Here is a 17,437-nt window from a genome sequence, read left to right on the forward strand (position 1 = left end):
CAAAACAATTAGTTTATCTTCTATTTTAAGAAAAATAAAGATTATATGTTTTTAAATAAATAACTAATAATTTGTAAAGGTAACTACATAACCAACCTGCATTATTCAATAAAATGGAAATTTAGACCAGTTTGTTTAGAAAAGCATGAGTTGAGTAAAAAATCAAATGAGACTGAAAATAAACTATAAAAATTCTATAAATTTAAATTCAGTAAATCGTTTATAAGGTTTTTTTTTAATTTCTTTTTTTTCCCCCTTTTCGCAATGAAGTTTCTTTTTCAAATGGTAAGAACCAAACTCCAAACAAAATTAAATTGACTTTGAGTTGGGCTGGGCTAAGAAAGAATTGAGAAGCTGAAGGGCTTAGTGAAAGTGGACAGGAGCAGTGGACCTACGTAGCGAAGCCCATTAGGAACCAGTCAATTGTGAGCAGAAAGTCTGAAAAGAGTCGACATGAGTAAAAGGTGAAGTATGGGCCTCAGATATGATATGAATGATGAGTTGGTGGGTCACGTGTAATTCGCGCAGTACAGTATCAGAATATCTTTGAAATTTCTCAAGCCACTAGATTCATCCGCACTCAGCGCACGTTAGGCCGCTTACCAAACAAATTAACCTACACATACCCGGCTCATTTTAGCCCCCTATACACCGAACCAACTCATATCTCTGTTTGAATGCGCTTCTTCCACATAAAAACTCTTTTTAGCCTCTCTATCAACTTCTCTCTCTCTCTCTCTCTCTCTCTCTCTCTCAAATTAGGGTTTGAATACAAACTCAAAGTCACTTCGTCTTCTTCTCTCTAAAACCCTATACCTCTCTAGGGCGATCTCTGTGTTTTCAATGCCTGCAAATCTTTTCTTGATATTTCCCACGCAGTGCCAAATTGTTCCATTTCCTGGGCGATTTTGGCGAATCGCTCAATTTCGCATATTTAAGCTATATCAGATAGCGTGCCCTAATTAAATTTGGAGCGCCTGCCGGTGCTATTTCGATGGCGCCAAGTCGAAGAAAAGGTGCCAGCAAAGCCGCCGCCGCTGCCGCCGCTCGCCGGCAGTGGAAGGTCGGCGATCTTGTTCTTGCTAAAGTCAAGGGTTACCCTGCTTGGCCTGCCGAGGTATTCACTATTGTACGCAAAGCTAGAAGTTTTTTTGTTTGTTTTTTTAAATTTAATGGATTTTGTAGTTGAAGGATATTGCATAGTTAGGGTTTTGGTTGCATGCTGCTGTGTCTGGTTTCTGGTTTAACGACAGTGTCGTGGATCCTTAAAAGTTCGTATATATATATATATATATTTTTTTTTTTTTGATCCGGTTAGAGCTGATTTTTCTTTTTCTCGGAATTTTATTGTATTTGTATTCAATACTTAGGTTCGCAATTTTGAAATTTTTGTTTAAAGTGGAAATTCATTGGTGTTTAAGCGTTTTTATCAATTTGTATATTCTATGATTATATCGAAGTCCATCAACATGTGTAGTTGTAACCACTATGTTCATTTTGTATACCCTCATTGCTAGCAACAGTCCTGCACTTGCAGAAGTTAAATACTTCCCTTGGCCTAATAAAGTTAATTGCTGGTAGCAGGTAACTGAGCCGGAAAAGTGGGGCTTCTCTGCTGATTGGAAAAAAGTAGTTGTTCACTTCTTTGGAACCCAACAGATGTAAGAATTAACTATTCTTTGATTAATTTTTAATGCAATAAAGAATTATTTTTTAATTGTTTTCTTGAACTGCATTGTTGAAGTGATATGGCTTTTATTTCTAATAAGGAAGAACATACATTATCGAACCGATGTGTCTTTAATTTCTAATATGGCTTAAGGCTTGAAGTTAGAAGTCACCGCACATCATATGAGGAAAGGTACAGTAGTTAGGTTTATATGCTCATTATCGAAGGCATAATCTAATTGTGTGCTGATTTCTTTAAGCTTTTTTTTTTTTTTTTTTTTTTTGTGTGTGTGTGTTATTTGTTCGATTTAATATGCTTCTTTCTATAGTCTATTCTTACCACCACAACAGTTATCTTTTATTCATTTGCATCTTTCTTTTTTACTTTATGAGATTAAATTTCAGTGCAATTCAATTTTGTCTTTCATTTCAAGCTTTCTTTCCTTGAAGTATGATAACCAGTGACAAAAATATTAATCTTCTGCATTTTAGTGTGTGATTCGCTCAATGCCTTTATTTATGAGAAGAATGCTCGATGATTCAATTTAGTTTTAGAAGAAATTCTCTTTTGTTCTTGTGACACATTACCTATGGACAACTGTTGAATTTCTGTAGCTTTTATGAAGATAGAATAGTTTAATAGATGAAAATGAACTCAAAACATTTAATTGGCTCTTGTATGTAAGTTCTGTTGTCCTGGCAGGAAACCTAGGTTATTAAGAAGTACAGGATGTTAACCTCGAATAATACTAACATACGTGATTCCTAATATTGTGTGTTGTGGAAGGCTTGAAAGCTAGTTGGTAAACTTGATAGGATCATGGTTGTTAATATCGTACGATATGTATCGTTTCGGTTGGGCTTCAATAAGTACAGTGAATTGTATCGGAAATTTACCATATCGGACAATACATCAAAATACTTCTGATACACCTACGATATGTTTTCCAAAATAATAATAATAATAATAAAAATAAAAAGCATAAAGAAAAAAGAGAGAAAGAATGACGATCCAGCTTCGAAATCGATAACAGCTTTCCAAATCTTCTTCTTTCTTTTCATCTTCTCTTGATTGTATTTTTTTTTTCCTTCAAAAGTCTTCTCCTCTGTTTTTCTAATACATTCGACTTTTCTTTCTCTCCAGCGAAAAATGTTTTTGCAGTGTTGAAAATCTTCTGGCACTAGTTTTGTTGGCATAGTGATCCTTCTATGGTTTATCATTAATTTATTACTATGTTGCTGTTTGTGTTGTGATAGGAGTCTTTTATAGTTAGAATATTGTGTATTCTATTATTTTTAATAGCTTTGTATTCCTCTTTAACTTATCCGTCCTAAATGGCGTTCCAAATTCCACTTACACTTGCTTTCCGCTAACTTTTTTCCCTCCTCTTTATGTTTGTCATTAATATGAAAGAGAAAGTAAATGATCCTATGGAATCACTGTGAAAAAATAGAAGGGCAAAAAAACTAGGATTTTAGAGTATACATTATCTAAGCTCATAGTGGGGAGGCTTTAGGTTGAAAAATCATTTAGCAAGAAACCATAAATATGAAGGCTAAGATGGATTTTCCTTGAACAATAAAGACATACATACATATATATATATATATATGTACCATAAAATCAGCATATCTTATGATACACTATATGTTACAGTACACGATACTCTTTTAGGCAAAATGATACACGATACAATACGCATTTTGACAACCGTGGATAGGATACCTGTAGGCAGTAGTACACAGAGAAACTTTCACCGTCCTCCTTTTTCATAGTTTACTTATTCACCTAAAAAGATGAAGCTTTTGAAGAAGAGATTTTGTAAATACCGAGGAGCTGTTTTTCTTTGCTTCTTGTCCCCCCTCCCCCCCCCCCCCCCCCCCAAAAAAAAAAAAAAAAAAAAGAATCTGTTTGCTTTGCTTGTTATTATTATTATTTTTAAGAAAGAGAAACTATTTAGTTACTTTTTCTATCATCTGTTTGATTTGAGTTTCTTATAATATGCTGGGAATTTAGCTAAAAGTATTCTTAATGACAATCAATTATGGTTTCATGGATTTGATGGCCTAAATAAATAGTTGACATATTAACAAATGAAAGGGACATTGCAATTTTGGATGTGAAACTATGTTGGATTAATTTAGTCCATTCAATTTTTTTTATTTTTTATTTTTTGTCTTTTTGATTTGGTAGGGGATTCTGATTTATCTAGAAGTGGTTTTCACTTACTTTGAATCTCATGTTGCTTTTATGGAGTGTTCTTTTCCGTGATTAATCATTTAATTTTCCTTAATAAAGTTTTTGTGATTATTGGAAAGTCAAAATGCTTGGTGCACAAGGTCTCTTTGCAAAGTGTGATAGTGTCCCTAGCTAGGTCCATAACTAGAATGGTGTAGGGCTTAAGGGAAGGGAGGTTGTTGCTACTAAGCCTGGATGAAAATGGAAAAGGATAAGCTAACATGATTGTTCAGTTTTTGGAGTTAATATGAGAAGTTAGAACAAGAAGTATTGCTTTTAATAAACATGTTGAAGTGGTGTGGTAGTAATACATGAAGATCTATTAGTTGAGATTGAAAAGTATTGACCAAGAAGTAGAGGGGTAACCTCCAGGAAACCTTGTCCTATTTGGTTTTATCTAGAAAATCTTAGTTTGTAATGACAATAAAGGAAGAAAATTTATGCCATTACATCCAGAAATTTTAAAGATTTGACTGTGTTCTCATTTTCATTTCATTTTCCCCAACTTTGAATTGGAAAGGGTATTTTGTTAATCAGGATGAACAAAAGCAGTAACAACTCCATTGTTAGGCAATGGTAGAAGTATTTATGTATACCTGTTGATTTCTTGCTGGAAGTTAGGTGGAGATTGCTCTTGAATGTTCAAGGAAATAAGTGTTTTTAATGTTCAAGGAAATAAGTGTTTTTATCTGTTTGTTCTTTTCTTGATGGGGCACTTAGTTGTGGAAAGGTTTGGAAAGTGAAGTTATAGTTGTGTTCTTAATACGTTTATTGATGATTCTCTTTACAACACTTTCACGTTGGTAGGTCTCCAGTGGACTTTTGTGTCGTACTATTATCTGGATGGTATTGTGTTCTTCTTGTGTTTGGTCATAAATGTTGTCTAAAGGACTTCTTTTAGGATGACAAACTACAGCAGTTTAGAGTAAGTTTATGTGTGTGCTTTATGATGTTTAATCATTTATTCTTAGTTGCATTAACGGTCCTTAAAGTAAGCAAACTGGAAATTTTACTTTGTTCCGCCATCCCACGTCATTACACAAAGCCTTTGTATTTGGGACTGTGTAACAATTTTTGTTTTTCTTTCTTTGATGTAAGATGGTGGTTTCATAAGGTGCTGTGAATGTGTACATGCATGCATAATGCTCTACTTTGACTATTTTATTTGATTTTTGTTAACTTCTATTCGCACAATTCTACTTCATACAGAAGAAACCAGAAGGGTGTTAGTTAGAGTGGTGAATATTACATGAATACATATGGTTTCTTAACAGTTAATGATTTGAATACCTTATTTTGATTTTTCCTTTGACCTTTTGGATGAAGAATTGATTTTAGTTAGCCAGGATATAAATGATGTTTTCATTATAGGTATACTTTATCCTGAAGAACAAGGATCAGTTAGAGTTGCTGTATTGTTCTGTCATGGATTATATATATGTGTGTATATATATATATATATATATATATAGTGTATTTGTTCTACCATAGTCAGGAAATTTGCTCTTTTTGGACTAAGTGGTTGAATTTGATGAAGAAGCTGTTTCAGTTCATCTGGATATGGTGTGATGGGGTTATTTATGAGTGATAAGGCCAGTGAGATTAATTCAAGCTTTTTGGAGCCCTAGGTTTTGCATCTTTTTTGGAGATTTTAATTTTCTTGGTTTTTGGTAGCCTTAACGAAATTTCACATTTGTATCGAAATGAAGTGTTAGATAATTTCCTCCTCCTTTTCTTGTTGCTTGTCCATGTAGAATTATAAATCCAGTTTTGGCCTCAACTCCTGTCTTGTAATGTGCTTCATGTCCTCGAGGAGAATATTTTTATGGATTCTTTGAAGTGCATTAGACAAGTTATTTTTGTTTGAATTTTTCGTTTTTTTGTTAAAGTTTTTATATTTGAATTTCTGTCTTTTAAAGACATTGGTTACATTACTTTTTCATCCTGAACCATCTAGTTATCCTTCAATTTATTAGTTTCCATCAAATTTGTCCATTTTTGACTAGCTGTTCTATTTTCTTTATGAATTTGCAGTGAAACAGATCATTTTTGATTTACCACTTAGCTTACGACTATCATCAATTTCTTTTTCACGCTCATTGTATTTTTTCTCAGTATTTTCTCAAATTATGTCATTAAAGTAAGTTTGTAAACCATCAGCCCTGGTTTACCAGGGTTGAATGTATCGATATTGTAAGCATTTAAGTATTATGGGGTAGTATGGCATCTTTTTTATGCTGCAGGCTGCTAAATAATTTCTGCTCAATAGTTAGTTTAGGAGCATGAACTGTCTATCTGTCATAAAAAAAATTGCCTAAGCAAAGGATCGATCTATGCTGTAACTTTTTAAATATTTTTTAGATTTTCATTGACTCATTGTACAAGTGAACTATTTTATGTATTTGTTTCACTTGGTAAATCTAATCACTAGGTTGAATCTTAAACTCCTATCATCTGTATGTGGCTAGCTTGTTTACCTCATTTAATTGGAAATATTCTTTGCAGAGCCTTTTGCAACCCTGCAGATGTTGAGCCATTTACTGAAGAGAAGAAACAATCACTTCTTGTCAAGCGTCATGGAAAGGGTGCTGATTTTGTCCGTGCATTGCAAGAAATTATTGATAGCTATGAGAAGTTGGAGAAACAGGACCAAGTTGATGATTGTAACTCTGAAGAAGTTGCTCGAGCAAATGTTGGAAACTCAATGGACTCTTCGGCGAACTTTGAGTCAAAGGATCAGGTAGAAGTTCCAAATGCAACTCTTGATTCTAGATTAAGCTCATCGAATTTTACAAATGATGGAAATGAGCCAAGTCTTCCAGTTGACGATACTTCAGCCACTGCACAAACTGATGCTGTGTTAGATAAAGGGGAACCTAGTGATAGTGCTGCAGTTACAGAAACACCTTTGCCAACCATATACTCGAGGAGAAGATCTAGAGAATTGCGACCGCAGAATGGTATTTCACAGAGAAAAGAAACAGCAGTTAGAAGGTCTAGAAGCTCATCTAGGGTAGAATCCCGTAGGTTACAAAGCTTTCTAGTGCAGTATAATGATAGTGGAAAGACTGCTGGGGACATATCAGCTAACACAATTCATGATGGCTCATTGAGAAGAAATAAGCGAAATAGAAAATCGCCAGATGCCTCTGAATATGATGGTTTTGATTCACCTGCTTTTTGTGGTAGCATTGAAGATGATGGTTCTGAAATTGTCACAGTTGAGTCTGACACCATTAGTTTCAACGAAGGGAGTACTATTGATTCTGGTTGTAAAGTCGAAAATTCAGAGACTGTTGTTGAATGCTTGGAGGGTGATGTTGAGTTGAACAAAGGTCTTGATCTCCAAATAAAGGCAGTTGTTATCAAAAAGAAAAGGAAGCCAAACAGAAAGCGGGCAACTAATGATGTAGCTGAAACTACTGTTATAGTGGAGAAGGAAGTGGGAATGGGCGTTGGTGTGCAAAGTACTAGTGAAGATTCTCAAACTGCTTGTGTCAAGAATAATGAAAGTGGTTCCAAGGAAGATGGAGATGAGCACTTGCCATTGGTGAAACGAGCTAGGGTACGTATGGGGAAACAATCTTCTGCAAAGGAGGAGCTAAATAGCCTTTCAAACACTGAAGAGAATGCTCAGAAAGAAGTTACGGTTTGCCTATCAGAACCAGTAAACACATCTTTAAATTGTGCCGTTGAATGTCCTGCCAATAGGGACTCATCAATGGTGAATGGAGCTTCGGAAAATGTATCACCTTCACGCAATTGCAGTCAGTTTCCTGGATACAGGTCTCATCTTTGGAAAGCTCAAAAAGATCAACCATTTGGCTGCTCAGTTGATGGTGAAGCTGCTTTACCACCATCCAAACGCCTTCATCGTGCTCTTGAAGCAATGTCAGCCAATGCTGCTGAAGAAGGTCAAGCATGTACTGATGCATTGTCAACCATGGAGATGGTTACTAACAATAGATGTTCTACCTCTTCAATAAGCAGATTCCCTCATATGGCCACAGAAAGCAAAACTGAGGTTGGCTTGGGCCTACAAGATGTGGATTCTTTTGAGAACAATCCTCATCGGGTTGATGCACCTGGACTATCTGCTTGTTCAAACCCTGTAATCACTGAGGAAAATAATAAATCATCTATGGAAATAGATTATCAGGGTAGTAGGGTTGAAAGTTCTACACTTCGAAATGATGAGTCTTGCAAAGATTTTTTCCTGAATGCTGAGGATCATGATGATGGTATGAATAATAGTGTTAGGACCGATGTTAATAACACTGTCATTACTGCAATCCAAAGTCAAAGTTCAAGAGATTTGTTGTCTAATCTCGACAGAAGTGAGGTTGATGTAGGAACTACTCTAGGTTCTGCAAATGAGTTTTTGCCTCGAAAGGATGAAGACAATAGCATAAATATAGAATCAAGCAATTCTGATGTTGAAAAGCTGGATAAAGAATCTGATGCGTCTGAACATACTGTTATGTGTCTAGATCCTGGATCAAGTACCAATGTCAATGGCATCAAAGTTTCACCCCAAGAGGCTACTGATGTTCTTCAGCTGCTAAAGGTAGAGGCTACTGGTTGCGAGGATACAAGGTCTTTGGAGCTTCCACTTGATGACCGCAGAGTTGTTGATAACATGTAAGCTGATGCATTTTGTACCTTAGCTTGTATAGAAGAATATTGTATACTTAAATCTCCAGTCCTTTACAGAACTTTCACTTATTATGGATAGTTTATGTATGAATTTTCTTCCCCATCCTATTTTCCTTATGGCAATAATTTTGGAAGATTGTTCCCCTATGCTGCTTTTCATTCTGTAATTGGCATCATGAACGACTTGTACTGTTCTGATTGTTAATTGCTTATTTATTTTAGGTCAGAGGTTGTGAAAGAGGCCATGCATAAGCAAGAGACGAAGGATCCAATTTCTCTGTCTCTTCCAAATGAAAACATGGGTGATGTCTCTGGCATGCGTCCAAGTCCATGTCTAACAGATGGGGGTGATTCTCTTGCCCAGGGATCTCCTGCCACTACCTCAATTTGCCAAATGTCTACTTCAGATAGTAGTAATGTCGTTCAACATAATAGCAGTTGTAGCCCCGATCCACCTGTGCACCAAAAGACTACTTTGTGTGCTCCAACTGTTGATGAAGAAGGAAAATTTGAAACAATGGTGACTGAGAGACCAAAATCAATTGGCAAGAATGCAGAAGCACAGGTGGCTTTATCATCCTTTGAGGCAATGCTTGGAACATTGACAAGGACAAAAGAGAGCATTGGTCGAGCAACACGTGTAGCAATTGACTGTGCAAAGTTTGGTGTAGCTTCCAAGGTAGGAAAATGTTATTTCGCATTTTCCCTACATTCTTTATGTTTGTTTGAGCCTTTATAATTGACAATGATCATCATTCTGAGAAGGTGGTAGATGACAACCTTATTACATAGATATATTGCATATGATATTGTTAATAAGTAGTTTTCATTTTCCTTACCCCTTGTCTTAAATGCTACCTATGCTCCCTTACCTTTTTGTTTTCTCATTATAAGTTTCTGTATTGTGCTTGTTCTGCATTTACTCCAACTTTGCTTATATTCGGTATCTGCTGCTGCTTGTTGAATGCATTGCAGATGTGCTTTCGAGGACTATCTTAGAATTCAACATATTTACTTTAATGTTTGTTATTATTATGCCTGCATTCCTTTTCTCTTTCAGCTGTTTAAAATGTTCAAGTCGCCAAGGGACTAGAATTTGTGTTGAGAAATTTCTTGTGTAATTTTTCTAATTTAGGTTATAGAAGTTCTTGCCCGGTTTTTGGAAACTGAGTCAAGCTTACACCGAAGGGTGGACTTATTCTTCCTTGTGGATTCCGTTACACAGTGCTCTCGAGGTTTGAAAGGTAATGTCTCTGCTGTTCCTGTGTCTTTCTTTACATCAGTCTTTACATTTCAACTGTCTAACTCACAAGAAACACTACATGGGATATTGTGGGATTGTTGAAATTCTTTTGAATAATAGGTGATGTTGGTGGTAAATACCTTTTGGCTATTCAAACTTTACTACCACGGTTGTTATCTGCTGCTGCTCCTCCTGGAAATTCTGCACATGAAAATCGTAGGCAGTGTCTTAAGGCAAGTGAAGGAACTTTTTTTCTCTGTAACTTTTGTGCTATTTAATTATACCTTTCATAAGACATTGTTCTTTAGCTTTTGGTGAACTATGAAATGGAACTCAATTTTTGTTTATTTTCTTGATGTCTTACCACCAACTATCCATTTCTGTAGGTTTTGAGGCTTTGGCTGGAAAGGAGGATCTTCCCTGAAACTATCATCCGTCACCATATGCGAGAACTGGACTCACATAGCGGTTCTTCTTCTTCTGGCTTCTCTAGGCGTTCTTCAAGAACAGAAAGGTCTCTGGATGATCCTCTTAGAGAAATGGAGGGTATGCTTGTTGACGAGTATGGAAGGTTTGTAGTAGTTGGGAATTTACTTTCCAGATTATATCATTTGCTTGTGGTAGACCTTTTATTGATGTTTTCCATATTGCCACAGCAATTCAAGTTTTCAGCTCCCGGGTTTTTGTATGCCCCGCATGCTTAAGGACGAAGATGATGGAAGTGATTCTGATGGTGGGAGTTTTGAGGCTGTCACTCCTGAGCATAATCCTGAAAACCATGACGAATGCCAAACCTTACCTGCCACTGAAAAGCGTAGGCATATTTTGGAAGATGTTGATGGAGAGCTTGAAATGGAGGATGTGGCCCCTTCTTGTGAAGTAGAATTGAATCCATCATATGTTGATGGAGGGAATGCTACACAGATATCTCATAACCAGTTTGAACAGCTTTATCCACTGCCATTTGCACCTCCCCTTCCACAGGATGTGCCACCATCCTCACCTCCTCTACCCTCTTCCCCTCCTCCTCCTCCTCCTGCTGGAGTTGCCCCACCATGTGCTATGCCCAATTCCTATGTCAATGGCATGGATTCGAAACATTATGCAGATGCACGTGTATGTTCTTATGCTTAAACAATATATAGTTTTTTTTCTTGAATCGATGGCTTTAGATTAATGTCAATTTGTTATAGTTATTCAATCTTTTAATTTGGGCTTATAATTGCAGAATATGCAAGACAACATGGTACAATCACAGTCAAATGCCCAGAGAAGTAACAGCGCAATCTCTGATGCAGTGCAATATCATGGATCCGAATGTAGAGATCCTCAGACACAGATGCCTGAATCTAATTCGTGCTCCTTCAGTAGTTATTCTGTACAGTCAGTGAGAAATGTTCCACAGTGTGATAGTGCTGCCTTTCATAACAAGGGCTACCCTTTAAGGCCGCCTCATCCCCCACCATCAAATCAGTTTTCTTATGTTCATGGAGACCAGCATTTCAAGTCTCGGAGGGAGGCTGCACCACCACCTTCCTACTCCAACAGGTTCCACTATGCAAACAATGGGGATAGAGAGAACTTTTATGATACTCATGATAGAGGGAAACCTGCTCCAAATGAGTTCCATGACAGCTGGAGAAAACCAGCTCCATATGAACGCGATAGCTGGAGGTTTCCTCCACATACCTTTTCGGGTATGTTTTCTTTATCTGTTTCAAATATGTTGTTTTTTATTTCCAATTATGGTGTTTTGAGGCAATATGTTAATTTTTAATATTATTCTGTTTTCCTCTCTGTGTTAGATCATCGATATCCTGACAAAGGAAAATCATATGCTCCTAGTCCGTATGTGGGTCCTCCATGTGAACCATCAAGAGTACCCAGCCAAGGATGGAGATTTCCACCAAGGTCAATGAACCACCGAAACTCCTTGCCTTTTAGACCTCCTTTTGAAGGTCCAATTCCTGTGGCAGGAAGAGGTTTGCTTCTCACTTTCGATTTTATTTGGGTGTTTTGTGCTAGAGTGGTGTTTTCTTGTTAGTGGTTGGCTGGTTGCATAGCAGCCAGCCAATTGGATTTAGTTACGTTGTTGATATGCTCATGTGATTGAGCAGATGAAAAAGTATAAAGCTCAGTAAAATCTTTTTCTGCTTTTCAGGTCCAAGCTATTGGCGGCCGAGATGAACAAATGTTGCCGACTTTTGAGGAATGAAAATATTATTGGTAATGATTTCCTATTGGTTCAAAATTTGGGCTTATTTCATTCGATTTCCCTAGAAAAAGAATTAAAATTAAAATTTAGTCCAATAATTGTTAGGTGTAAGAGGGATCAAATTTTTGATTGGGCTGGTGCCGACAGGAGTTCGGTTATTCTTGTGGTAGCCATTGTTCTTCGTTGAGCGAGGCACGGATCTTCAGTAGATGGGGAAGGGGTTCAGCATAGGAGACCGACGCATTGACAAGTCGGAGATGTACATATTGTATTCTATTCTGTCCTTCTGCCCAAAAAAAGAAAAAAAAAAAGAAAAAAAAAAAAAGCAGAGGGAGAAAGCCGGTCCTTGTAGAGATGGTTGAGAGCTGTGACTAACTCTAGGCTGTGTCATGTATCATTTTTTTTGTTTTCAATTTTCATTTGAAATTTTTAGTTATAATTTATTTCTTGAAAGCCCTTGATAGGAATTTTATCAGTATATGAAATAGCGATACATTATATGTTTTATATATAATATATGGGGCATTTGTTGGAAACCTTTACTTCCCAAATGCAATTCTTTTGGGATCTGAATTTTCTCCATTTTAGATGATCAATTTACCTTTATAGATTACTTGTTACATCGTTTAAGCATGTATTTATTGTAAAAGTATTTTATTTTAAAAGGAACCATGTTGTATAAAATCACCATGTACTAATTCGTTGAAATGCAACGTTTTTTAAAGTAAATTTGTTTAAGAGGCTAATCAAATTATTTTAGAAAAATACATAGGCAGAAAACTAGGAAGTAGGGGTGGTTGACGTTGGGATGCTGAGAAGTCAATGGGTCATCGTTATGAATTTAATGCAGTTAGTCGTCATGTATGTGTAATGTAACTGTAGGTATTAATATGGCGGTTGGGGGAAGTGTAAAAGCCTGAATGATGATCGTGTGGTCCACATGACCATCTAGTCGCCATCTGCCTACTTATTTTTTATCATAGAAAACAAAAAATCAATATAAACATTAATATATAAATTTTTTTTAATAAATTATTTAAATATAAACTTCTATTTTTTCTGTTTTCTGTATTATTCAAATTTATATTTTTATTAACATAAATAGAAATATTTTATTACTGGAACTAATCTATTTTGTAAACATTAATATATAATTTTTAACAGTAAAATTTTTCTTATTGATATTTTAAATTTAATTAAACAAAGTAACAATAAATATACGAACATATTAAAATATAAATTTTATAAATGGTGAAATCACTTATTAATTTCTTTTATTTGTTTCTGAAAAAAGTTTTTAATTCAAAAAGGTAATATGCGTGTTGTTAAATATTAAGTAATAATTTTTGGAGGACAAACTGAGAAAAATTATTATTATTATTAATAATAATGATAATAATAATGATGATGATGATGATGATGATGATGATGATGATGGTGATGGTATTAAATAAATTAATAATTTAATAAATTATGAATATTTCAAAAAATAATAATAATAATAAATTATGAAAAACATGAAATAGGCAAAAGTGGCGGATCCCGCAAAGGCGCAGGGATAGGCCCCACCAATGATGAAAAAAGGGGAATGAAAAATAAAATGGAAATCCCAATCGAATCTCCGAGAGCTACGGTTTCAGGTTTTGTTCGTTGGAGAGAGAGAGAGAGAGAGAGAAACAGAGAGACATGGGTGCTTCTCCTTCAGTGCCTGAAAAATCCATCCACGAATTCACTGTCAAGGTGGTAATCCGAAATCCAATCCCTTCTGGTTTTCTTTTAGCTTAGAAACTCATGTCCAATCTCCAAACCTGATTAATTCATATATGTATGTATGTATGTAATATGTATGTTGGTGGTGCAGGATAGCAGAGGTAAGGACGTCGACCTGAGTATTTACAAAGGGAAGGTCCTTCTTGTGGTTAACGTTGCTTCCAAATGGTTATTTCTCCTTTTCTTTGTGTTCTCTTTTTCGAAATTTCGTCTGAATTTCATCAATTTAACAATTTTTATATTTATTTTTATTTATTTCTTTTTTTATGCTGATTATACAGTGGCTTCACAGATTCAAATTATACTCAGTTGACTGAGCTCTACAACAAATACAAGGACAAAGGTGTTTCTTCTTTTTCCCTTTTCTATTACAAAGTTTATTGTACATTTCGAAAGAAAAGATCCATCAATCCCTGATTTCGCTCAATTCTCCTTTTTGTCTTTGATTTTTTTATTATCTTTTCTTGGTTCTATCTATTTGGAATTTTCGTTTTTACATGCCTATTATTTTAAGTTCGTTGTTATTATTCCATTTATGAATTTGAAATCTTGATCCATATTTTCTATAATTTCGTTTCATTTTATTTTTTAATGCTTGAGACTTTTAATTAATTGTAGGTTTTGAGATCTTGGCCTTTCCGTGCAATCAATTTCTAAAGCAAGAGCCTGGGACCAGCCTGGATGCTGAAGAATTTGCGTGTACAAGATACAAAGCCGAGTATCCAATATTCCAAAAGGTAACTAAATTATTTATCTTTAAATAATCTACATCTTACATTTTTGCCATTTTTATGTAAGTATATATGCGATGCACGAGTGCATGTAACTATTTGTGCGTATCTATCTTATTTGGTGCTTTATTTTTACCATTAAAGCATCCTATTTGTACCTTCGTGGTTTTAGGAAATAATGCTTTCCTTTTTTATATTTAAGCGTTCGATTGTATCGTTATTTAGAAGGATAATTTTAGTTATCAGTCTAGCTATTACTGTCTCTTCAATTCTCTCTGCTTTATCTGTGTTGAAAGTCATCTTCTAAAACCCATTCAAAGTCACAAATACACCAAAGAAAGGTTTTGCAAAGTTGGATATCTTAAAGTGTATACCTTGTGTTATTGACAGATATATGAAGTTTAACTAATTCACATGTATTTAAAATTCTTATATTTCAAGCCACTGAAGAATTGCAACTCGAGTTTACTGTGCTATGTGAAATAGGGTGTTAATTTTCTAATAACCATATTTAAATTGTTAATATTTAAATATTAACAATTAATACTTAAATTGATTCAGTGCTAACCCTTCTAGAAAATGAATAAATAATTAGTGGGAGAGACTATACATCTACAATTTTAATGATCTTATGTGCTTGCATGCTTTGAATCAAAATTCTAAAAGTCCTAGAGGCATTTTTACTAAATTGAGTCAAGGCATAAGCCTAAAATTAACAAAAGGAAAGGTATAAAAACATTAAAAGTACAAAAAGATCATAGAAACATAGAACAATCAAAAAGAAATATTAAATGTAGAATAGCTAAGTTGATTATTCTTCAGTTTTAATAGTTTCTAATTTACTTACTCTCTCTTTCACATGACTTTAACTTTCTTATTGTTTCAAATACTCGTAAATACAACCTTTAAATTTGTTATTTTTTGCACCCAGGCACTTTGACCCCGACTTGTTGACCCGTAGAGAGAGAGGAGAAATAGAAAAACCACCAAAACCATAAAAGAAAAATTACATCCAAACCAAGGCAAAAAAATAAGGCTTATGCCTTAATTGCCTTGAGGCTTCGGTCATGAAGCTGTAACTCTCCCCATGTCGTGGCATAAGCCTCAGCACAGGGCCAAGTCTACAGCTTCAAAGCGGGCCTCAAGGCGTAAGCCTCAAAGGATTTTAAAAACAATGCTTTGAATGGAATAATTTTCTCTCAGTTTTATAAATTAATCATTGAATAATTCCAAAACTTAATGGCGTGCTGCGCTTGGATGCTGATCATATTCATTGCATCACAGCTCATCATGTCTTCCTCACCTGAAGGAGGATAACTGTAACACCAAGGATATTTCCTATGTCTGAATATGTATGTTACTACTTCAGACAAAACATTTTATTTCTTAAGTTTAGATGGATCAAGCTCTTTCAGTTTTTAAGAGTCAAAATATCCTAATTTCACTTGATTCCTTCGAGGATTTTGCTTTATGGAGCTCTGGTTGGAAAACTTGGAACTATAGCTGTGGCTCATGAAAAGTAAACTAGTTCTTGGTCGAATTGGAATATTTCTGCTTTCATGCTGAGAAATTATCTGGTTATAGTTAGCCTTGTCTTGTTAACCTGGACATCAGCACTTTTGCTATACCCTTTTTTGATAGGAAGATGGTGGCATCTCTACAGCAAAACTAGGAAATTGGCATGTTGCCAACTTTAGCTCTCAATTAGTGTAATTGTCTCTCGATCAATTGCAGGTGGAAAGTGCTTTCTTTTCTAATTTTTCTCCTTTTTGTTCATTTCTCCTTCCCCCCCTTCCTTTCGGTTTTAAGTAAATTCTATATCTACTAGGCACTAACAATCAAAGCCATATAAACTAATAATCAGCAAATACAAAACCATTAAATATATCATCAAATTCAACCAATTACAACATTCAAGACTAATGTGACTGATAAAAATGGTTTCAACTCTTACATCCATCCAAGATGGGACAGAAAGTGTTGAAGCTTCCTTAGAAAGCTACTCCCAGGTGCCTAATATGGTTCTTATTTTCGAATCTTTTCTTTTCGAAATTGACTATAAAGCTTATTTGCCAACTGATCCATTTTCATATTTCTATCAAAAAAAAAAAAAAAAAAAAAAAAAAAACTGATCCATTTTCATATAGATTTCACAGTTTTGTATCTGCAATTTGCCAGAATTTTTCCCTTTTGGTTGAAGTGCAATTTGCTAGAACTTGTTAGCATTAGATCTATACTGTCTTTATATCAGGTACGTGTGAATGGGCAAGAGGCAGCACCTGTCTACAAATTCCTCAAAGCAAGTAAAAGTGGATTCTTGGGTGCCAGGATAAAGTGGAATTTTACCAAGTTTTTAGTCGATGGGGAAGGCCATGTCATCGGTCGTTACAGCACAACCACCAGTCCATTGTCGATAGAGGTATTGCTTCTTCGAAACTCTCTCTCTCTAATGTTATTGAAAATACTCATTTTTTCTTTTGATTTTGTGGGTTCTCTTTGACATAGAATGACATCAAGAAAGCATTGGGGGAGTGAGAAATGCTTGGCTCAGATTTTTGTGTGATGTACTATTATAGATATTTTTTATATGAGAAATGTCCGAGAGATTTTTATAGCAACTAGAAAAATAATCAAAACGAAAAAAAGAAAAAAGAAAAAAAAAGGAGAATATTAGTTAGTGGTATCTTTTATATCTGTTGTATCTCTACCACCCTTTTCCATCTGTGTAGATTTTTCTCTTTTCTTCCTCCTTTTTATATGTCTTAAACTCTGTCCATTATTTATTACAATGGATAAGATTTTCCATGTTATGTTATTATTTCTATTGTTCGTGAAATGAAAACGCTGAAACCATTTTGTAAATCTGTAAAAGAGTGTAATGTTTGGTTCATTATCTGTCACTACAAAATGCTAAA

The 17,437-nt window shown here is 35.0% G+C and overlaps 1 protein-coding gene across 1 annotated transcript; it reads left to right on the forward strand.

The window, feature by feature from the left end:
- Positions 1-696: 696 nt before the first annotated feature.
- LOC107426017 (protein HUA2-LIKE 2) lies at positions 697-17,412 on the forward strand. The gene is made up of 16 exons (XM_060820322.1): positions 697-1,117; positions 1,585-1,661; positions 6,413-8,548; positions 8,786-9,242; positions 9,699-9,807; positions 9,927-10,039; positions 10,193-10,377; positions 10,463-10,922; positions 11,035-11,503; positions 11,612-11,788; positions 13,619-13,761; positions 13,883-13,959; positions 14,073-14,134; positions 14,410-14,528; positions 16,774-16,941; positions 17,028-17,412. The coding sequence occupies exons 1-16, from the start codon at positions 995-997 to the stop codon at positions 17,055-17,057; spliced, it is 4,905 nt and encodes a 1,634-aa protein (XP_060676305.1). The 5' UTR covers positions 697-994; the 3' UTR covers positions 17,058-17,412.
- Positions 17,413-17,437: the final 25 nt, after the last annotated feature.

The sequence above is a fragment of the Ziziphus jujuba genome, chromosome 9, assembly GCF_031755915.1.
Source record: "Ziziphus jujuba cultivar Dongzao chromosome 9, ASM3175591v1".
NCBI classification, from domain to species: Eukaryota; Viridiplantae; Streptophyta; class Magnoliopsida; order Rosales; family Rhamnaceae; genus Ziziphus; species Ziziphus jujuba.